This window comes from Poecile atricapillus, chromosome 14 (genome assembly GCF_030490865.1).
Source record: "Poecile atricapillus isolate bPoeAtr1 chromosome 14, bPoeAtr1.hap1, whole genome shotgun sequence".
In the NCBI taxonomy this organism is placed as follows: Eukaryota; Metazoa; Chordata; class Aves; order Passeriformes; family Paridae; genus Poecile; species Poecile atricapillus.
The window spans coordinates 16,272,752-16,280,761 of record NC_081262.1 but is presented as its reverse complement, the minus strand read 5'-3'; the positions used below and the strand labels follow the sequence as shown (position 1 = coordinate 16,280,761).

General features: G+C 63.5%; 1 protein-coding gene across 1 annotated transcript; it reads right to left on the bottom strand.

Annotated features, from left to right (window-relative positions):
• Positions 1–206: 206 nt before the first annotated feature.
• AQP8 (aquaporin 8) lies at positions 207–5,980 on the bottom strand. Its single transcript, XM_058849988.1, has 5 exons — positions 5,739–5,980; positions 3,213–3,339; positions 2,244–2,458; positions 547–681; positions 207–249 (listed from the first exon to the last, which is right to left on the bottom strand). Exons 1-5 carry the CDS (start codon positions 5,978–5,980, stop codon positions 207–209), a joined length of 762 nt encoding a protein of 253 aa, XP_058705971.1.
• Between the last annotated feature and the right edge of the window lie 2,030 nt (positions 5,981–8,010).

Sequence of the window (8,010 nt, the reverse complement as noted above, 5' to 3'; positions counted from 1 at the left end):
GTGCTGTCACAGGATGCTCCCGGTGCCGCCGCAGGGGCTGCCAGAGCCCTGGGGACCGTGGCTTGGCTGGGACGGTTCCATCCCCGCTCCAGCAGCACAGGAACCATGGCTGGCCCAGGGAGATGCTGAGGGGGGCAGGAGGAAGGGGAAGGAGCAGGGGCAGGAGGTTCCACAGCGGCTGCACCCATGGACAGGGCCCTGTGATGTCACTTCAGGAGCAGACGCGTGGCCTGGTCACCCAGCAGGAACCTTTGGGGAGGTAAAAGAGACAGAAATTCGGGGTCAGCGTTTCTGCCATGGCAAGGATACAATGAGGACATGGGGACAGAACCAGCCCGAGGCTGATTTGCCACACAAGACAAGGGTGAAGCAAAGGACACAGGCTGGAACTTTGCTGTCATCCTGTCCTCAGGGGAAGGAAAAGGGGAAGGAGTCTCCAGCCCTCTGGAAAAACCTCTGCCTGGAGCCTTGTCCGATGGAGGAGGCAGCAGCAGCACAGGGCAAAGGGAGGGTGACAGCCCCAGTGTCACCGCAGCTGTCACCTACCTCAGCAGCACCCCGACGAGCAGGGCAGCCACCATGGGCCCCACCCAGTACACCCAGTGGTAGTCCCAGTAGTTTGCCACCAGAGCTGGCCCGAAGGCTCGGGCTGGGTTCATGCAGGCTCCGGACACGCCGCCCCTGGAAGGGAACAGAGCGGCTGTGTCATGGCAGAGGACACGGGAGCAGCTCCTGTCCCCTCAGTGATGGGACAGGGCAGCAGCGTCACCTTCCCAGGGCTCCATCCCAGGGCTCCATCCCAGGGCTCCTTCCCAGGGCAGCGGGACTGGAGCACCCTGAGCCACGTCCTGCTCGGTGATGAGGATGGCTTTCCACGGGGGATGGGTTTCTGTGGCAGCGCAGACCCCAGAGGCGGCTCAGGGACCAGCCCGGCCCCAAGAGCAGCTGCTCAGCAGCCCTGGCGTTCCCTCCCAGCTCCTGGAGCTCCCCCGGCCGGGGGATCCTCAGTGCCGGTGTCCTGGGGCACAACAGAGCCCGGCTTTGCTCAGGGAGGGCTCCACACCATGCACAGCTCACACAGGAGCGGGGCGGGAGGCACGGCAGCATTCACAGCTTAAAGGGGTAAATATTTGCCGAGGGGTTTGTGTAAACACGGCCCGGGCTCCTGCCGGAGTGGGTGGGCGCTGCCTTAACCCGGCACTGCATTAACATTTCTAATTACGCTCATTGTCCCGTCATGGTGGCACCGCGGCCGGGCTGAGCCTGGCAGCGCTTCCAGCGGGGACACGAGCGACACAAACCCCTGTTTGCTCAGGGCTTCCCACGGCAAACACAGCTCGGGCAGGTCATCCCCACCGCCCGGGCTCGGGGAGGCTGCCCCGGCCCCGCTGCCACTGCAGGGATGAGCTGGGGCTGCAGGGATGAGCTGGGGCTGCAGGGATGAGCTGGGGCTGCAGGGATGAGCTGGGGCTGCAGGGATGCGGGAGGGATCAGGGATGCGGGAGGGATCCGGGATGAAGGAGGGATCCGGGATGCGGGAGGGATCAGGGATGAAGGAGGGATCCGGGATGCGGGAGGGATCCGGGATGCGGGAGGGATCCGGGATGCGGGAGGGATCAGGGATGAAGGAGGAATCAGGGATGAAGGAGGGATCCGGGATACGGGAGGGATCCGGGATGAAGGAGGGATCCGGGATGCGGGAGGGATCCGGGATGAAGGAGGGATCCGGGGTGCGGGATCTGAGCTGAGGCCGCTCCTGCACCCAGCCCATCAGCTCTCCCAAAATTGACAGAGCGCCCACTGCGTTCATTTGATGGCCTCCCTGGTGTGCTCGGAGTGCCTCAGTTTCCCCGGCAGCAGGGTCTGTGGGGTGCTGCAGGAAGGGGGTCCCATCTCAGCCTGTCCGTCCCACCCCAGACCCGGCTCTGTCTCCTCCCTGGTGCTCGGGGTGGGATTTGGGGTGTCCCCAGGTGTCCCCAGGTGAGCGGTGCCAGGCGGAGCAGGGTGTGGCGGTGTCCCCGTGCCAGGCGGAGCAGGGTGTGGCGGTGTCCCCAGGTGTCCCCAGGCGGAGCAGGGTGTGGCGGTGTCCCCAGGTGTCCCCAGGCGGAGCAGGGTGTGGCGGTGTCCCCAGGTGTCCGCAGGCGGAGCAGGGTGTGGCGGTGTCCCCAGGTGTCCCCAGGAGGAGCAGGGTGTGGCGGTGTCCCCGTGCCTGTCCCGCAGGACGGGGGGGACAGGAGGCTCACCCCGCCAGGATGTCGGCGGTGACCGTGAGGCCGGTGCAGAGCGGGGCCAGCGGGGTCCTGCTCCTGCCGTTGATGGCTCCCATGCAGACCACGAGGAGCAGGAAGGAGCTGAGCACAATCTCCCCGAGCAGGACAGCGGGGACCTGCTCCTCAGCCGTGATGCCGCCGAAGGCTCCTCCGCTGGCGTTGCCGAAGCGCTCGCTCGGTGCCACGGCCTGCGGGGAGAGCCGCGGTGTCCCCGGGCTCAGCCGAGCCAGATGGGCTCGCTGTCGGGGCAGCGTGGGCGGAGGGCGGCTTAAAGAGGAGCTAAACTCGGCACTTGCGGGAGGAAAGGCAGCCCCGAGCGCCTGGCGAGCGCACACGGGCTGGGGAAGGCTCTGGGATCGGGGGATCTGGGCAGGGTGAGACCCCCGGGGCTGGGAAGGGGCAGCACCGAGCCCAAACGGCCCTGAGGGAGCAGAGCTGGGGCAAGGAGGGCAGGGAACCGTGAACCGTGAACGGGGCAGCGCTGCAGGGACACCCCGGCTGCTTCTGTGAGGGCACGGCAAAACTCTGGAGAGCTTTAGTGGATGAGCCCGGCCCCAGAGCCCGCAGCAGCCCGGGACAGCTCGGGCAGGGATGCGCAGGGAAGGGCAGGGATGGGCAGGGCAGGGCAGGACAGGGCAGGACAGGGCAGGGATGGGCAGGGATGGGCAGGGCAGGGCAGGACAGGGCAGGACAGGGCAGGGATGGGCAGGGATGGGCAGGGATGGGCAGGGCAGGGCAGGGCAGGGCAGGGAAGGGCAGGGCAGGGCAGGGATGGGCAGGGCAGGGATGGGCAGGGATGGGAAGGGATGGGCAGGGATGAGCAGGGCAGGGCAGGGCAGGGATGGGCAGGGCAGGGCAGGGCAGGGCAGGGCAGGGCAGGGCAGGGCAGGGCAGGGGGGTCCCTGTGTCCCAGCCCTGGCACAGACACTCCCGGCTCTGTACCTTTGCCAGGCCGGCTCCGATCATCCCTCCGCAGAGCTGGGACAGCCAGTAGGGGATGAGCATGGTGATGTGGAGCCCCCCGAGCAGCCACACGCCCAGCGACACCGCGGGGTTGAAGTGGCCTCCGCTGCCGGGGACAGAGGAGCATCAGCAGCGAGCTCAGCCCAGCCCAGCCCAGCCCAGCTCCCTCCCGGGGCTCCCTCCCAGAACCACCGATGCTTTTCCAGTCCTTCCACGCTGCACAGGAGCAGGATCCGGCTCTTTCCTCTCCCTGCAGAGCAGCAGCAGCAGCCGGGCCCTCCTGCAGCTCTGCCAGGGGCAGTTTTGGGGACAGGGCTCGGGATGTGTCACTGAGGGCTCCCAGCCCTGCCAGGACAGGGGTGGGCAGCAGGGATCCCACAGAGCTGCAGGAACACTGGCAGGGCTGGCAGCCAGGGACAGGGACCAGAGCAGGGCCCTCAGCACCACAGCTAAATCCTTCACCTCGAAAAGCACAAGCAAGTCAGACACGGAGACCCTCTAATTAAAACTGATTACCATGAGACACAGGTTAATGAACAGGTTTCATAACTGATCAGCCTGATAATTGCTGCTGATGAGTCAGAGAGTCTGGGAACGATAACCACATGTGAGTGCAGAGCTGGGATTGAAGCTCTCCAGGAGAGCAGGGAGCTGCGCTGCTCGGGGATGTGCCTCGGCTGCAGCCCGGCCTGGGGGAGCCTGGGGGCTGAGGGGGGACCTGGCTGCACACAAACCCCACCTGGCAGGAAAAACCCTCCCGAGCACGGCTCCTCTGCAGCCTCCCCGGGCACAATCCTCCCCTGGCACAGCTGGGGCTGCCCCTGCATCCCTGGCAGTGCCCAAGGCCAGGCTGGACAGGGTTTGGAGCAGCCTGGGGCAGTGGGAGGTGTCCCTGCCATGGCAGGGGTGGAACTTGGTGGGATTTAAGGTCTTTTCTAATCCAAGCCATGTCAGGCTTTCAGGAACCTGCAGCTCCTCACCATAAATGTCCCCTGTCCTGCTGCTCTGGTTTCACCGTGCCGGGGTTTGGGGTGCACGGGAGCCCCCCTCAGCTCTGCCACGGTGGGTCAGGAGTCCCCACTGCACAAACTTCACCCTGGGCCGTTTTCCCTCCCGTCAGGCACTGATAAATTCTCAGTCCCATTGCTCTGGGGTTTGCTCATGATCCTGGCCAAGCCACCCGGGGCAGCCTGGGGAATCCCATCCCTGTGTGGAGCTGACACAAGGGAAGGGAATGAAATTCCCCAGGGACTCTTTCAGCTTCTTCCTTGTGGGTAAATCTATATCTCAGTGCCACACAGCATCTTTATCAATGAGCAGATTTGTCTAAATGTTGCTTTTGAGTAATTGAAACCACTTTTTTTTTAACCTGAAAATGCCCAGAGGAGGAGCACAGTTGGGTCAAAATGTTTTGCTCTGACATCCTTGTAAAAGGAATCATCTCATCTTCACAGATAATCATAAAATCATAGAATGGTTTGGGCTGGAAGGGCCCTTAAATATCTCCAAGTTCCAGCTCCCAGAACATTCCTGTTTCAGCTTGAGCATTTTTATAAAAGGGGCTAAAAACTGAAACACTGCAATCCAAAGGCAGGGAAACACCCTCAAACCCGGGGTGTTAGGGGTGCCACCACCAATGCCACCACCCCACAACGGGCCATGCTGCCAGCCAGGGGCTCCATGGCGAGGCAGGGGGGAATGCAGGGGATGCAGGGGCTGCAGGGGCTGCAGGGGATGCAGGGGCTGCAGGGGATGAAGGGGATGCAGGGGCTGCAGGGGATGAAGGGGATGCAGGAGCTGCAGGAGCTGCAGGGGATGAAGGGGCTGCAGGAGCTGCAGGGGATGAAGGGGCTGCAGGGGCTGCAGGGGCTGCAGGAGATGCAGGGGCTGCAGGGGCTGCAAGGCATGCAGAGGGGCTGCAGGAGATGCAGGGGCTGCAGGGGCTGCAGGGGATGCAGGGGTTGCAGGAGATGCAGGGGATGAAGGGGATGCAGGGGCTGCAGGAGCTGCAGGGGATGCAGGAGCTGCAGGGGATGCAGGGGCTGCAGGAGCTTCAGGGGCTGCAGGAGCTGCAGGAGCTGCAGGGGATGAAGGGGCTGCAGGGGCTGCAGGAGCTGCAGGGGCTGCAGGGGCTGCAGGAGCTGCAGGAGCTGCAGGAGCTGCAGGAGCTGCAGGAGCTGCAGGAGCTGCAGGGGCTGCAGGAGCTGCAGGAGCTGCAGGAGCTGCAGGAGCTGCAGGGGCTGCAGGAGCTGCAGGGGCTGCAGGGGCTGCAGGAGCTGCAGGAGCTGCAGGAGCTGCAGGGGATGAAGGGGATGCAGGGGCTGCAGGGGATGAAGGGGATGCAGGGGCTGCAGGAGCTGCAGGAGCTGCAGGGGCTGCAGGAGCTGCAGGAGCTGCAGGGGCTGCAGGGAAGAGCCCGAGGGCAGCGCGCAGCAGCCACCGACGTTTCCCCTGCCCAGGTGCAGCCCCAGGGGCGCGTGGTGTCCCTTGCGTGGTGTCCCTTACCTGATGTCCCCCAGGACGGCGACAGTGACCGCCAGGGCCAGCCCGTGTGCCAGGGCGGGCTGCAGCCTCCCCGTGCCCCCCGAGTCCTCCACCACCGACAGGCAGCCGATGAAGATGAAGAGGGCACTGCCCAGCAGCTCGGCCACGCAGGGCTGGACGTGGCGCTCGTACCAGTGCGGCCGCGAGGGTTTGGGCTTGAGCTCGATGTCCATCACGTCCTGCAGCCGCTGGGGCCCGGCCATCGGCAGCTGGGGCACGGCTGGGGGTGCTGGATGTGCAGGGCACACCCGGGGGGTGCTGGATGTGCAGGGCACACCCGGGGGGTGCTGGATGTGCAGGGCACACCCGGGGGGTGCTGGATGTGCAGGGCACACCCGGGGGGTGCTGGATGTGCAGGGCACACCCAGGGGGTGCTGGATGTGCAGGGCACACCCGGGGGGTGCTGGATGTGCAGGGCACACCCGGGGGGTGCTGGATGTGCAGGGCACACCCGGGGGAGGATGGATGTGCAGGGCACACCCGGGGGAGGATGGATGTGCAGGGCACACCCGGGGGAGGATGGATGTGCAGGGCACACCCGGGGGAGGATGGATGTGCAGGGCCCAGGGCTCTCAGCAGGGACAAGGGCCCCAGGAGGCTGCCAGGCTGCCCCCGACTGTCTGAAGAGGCAGCTCCGCAGGGAGGCTCTAAATACAGATTGGATTTGCATTGCTAAGAGAAAAAAAAGGGGTCATAAAAGCTGTTGGGCCGGCCCCCAGGGATATCAAAGCTCGTTATCACTGCCAAGCCTTGGTTCAAGGCTTGGGGATTTTTTCCTTGGTTTTTTTTGTGGCTGTTGCTGGTGTAGTTTTAGGGGGTTCTGCCAGGATTCAGGATGTGGTTCCTGCCATGCACACCTGGAGTGTGGCACCTGTGCTCAGCCCTGGGCCTCTGTGCCTCCTGGAGCTGCCAAGGAGCAGCAGGGGAAGAGCTGATGCTGCCATCCCAGAATCCCAGACTGCTTCAGGTGGGAAGGGACCTCTAAGAAACGGGACCACCCAGTGCCACCCTCTACCCTGGGCAGGGATATCTTCCACTATCCCCATCCAGCCTGGCCTTGGACACTTCCAGGGATCCAGGGGCAGCCACAGCTTCTCTGGGCACCTGTGCCAGGGCCTCCCCACCCTGTGAGTGAAGACCATCAGTCAAAATTCCTCTAAACCTCAGCCCACGTCCTGCCTGGAGATTCCAAGGCTTGAGGTTCATGTCACTGCTCTCAAATAAAGATGTGAGCAAGTGTGCCAAGGGATCCACCAGGCACTCCAGAAGTGATCAAACATTGATTAAACCATCCCTAAACCCTCCTCATCCCAGCAGGGATCACTGCCTGGAACACCAGGCTCAGCCCAGGCACCAGCACCTCACATCCCACAGCTCCCAGCAAGGGTTCCACTGGGAGGGGTTTAACTGGGGCTGAAGGAGCCCAGCTGTGATCTTTGGAGTATTTATCACAAGGGATTCATGTGGCACGTACCCAGTGGTGGGCACTGCCCAGGTGATCCCGGAGCAGCTCCTGGGAGCAGCAGGAATGTGCCCACAGTCCAGGCAGGGATCAGCTCTGCAGCCTTGAGCAACCTCCTGCTCACAGCCCCGTGTTTGTGGTGGCTGCCTGAGCAGCGGGGTTTGGAGGAACTCCTCTCTCGTGAGCAGGGTAAAGAACGCCACCGTGGTTTATGATGTTGTCACAAGGCGCTGGGGATGGGAAGGAAATTTCCACTCGCCTGTCTCTGTGGCCACAGCACAGACAAGGGTCAGGCAGGAGAATCCCAGTAAAGGCACCTCTAAAGGAGCCTCCATCAGCCCATTTCCCCTCCCAAGAGTTTGCTTCCTATGGCCAACAGGTCTTGGCACCAGCGTGTGGATATCACTGGGATGTGGAGAGTGAGAGCTGGGTTTGCCTGGTCCCTGTGAACCCCCAGACCTGGGGGATGGGGAAATGCCTGATTCAATCCTGTCAGCCCACAGGGCACCATCTCCTGGGGCCAGCTCCCAGCAGGCCCATGGCATCCATCTGTCACCAGTGCTCCCAGCATGACCAGCCCAGTGCTCCTTTGGGAAGAATTTTAACTTGGGCAGGAGGAATCCAGATTTCATTTATTTCTGGGGTACTTCACAGGAGAGATTGATGTAGCACAAATCCAGATTTCAGCTGCTCCTTCCTTGCAGCAGCTCCCACGGTGCCACACGGGTGCTGCCAGCACTGCCAGGAGCTGAGCTGTCCCAAATCCCAGAT

Coding starts and splice junctions, on each gene's coding strand:
- AQP8 (XM_058849988.1), bottom strand. CDS start 5,980: ATGGCCGGGCCCCAGCGGCTGCAGGACGTGATGGACATCGAGCTCAAG. Junction 3,340..5,738: donor GCCGTCCTGGGGGACATCAG/GTAAGGGACACC, acceptor TGTCCCCGGCAG/CGGAGGCCACTTCAACCCCG. Junction 250..546: donor CTCGTCGGGGTGCTGCTGAG/GTAGGTGACAGC, acceptor ACCTCCCCAAAG/GTTCCTGCTGGGTGACCAGG.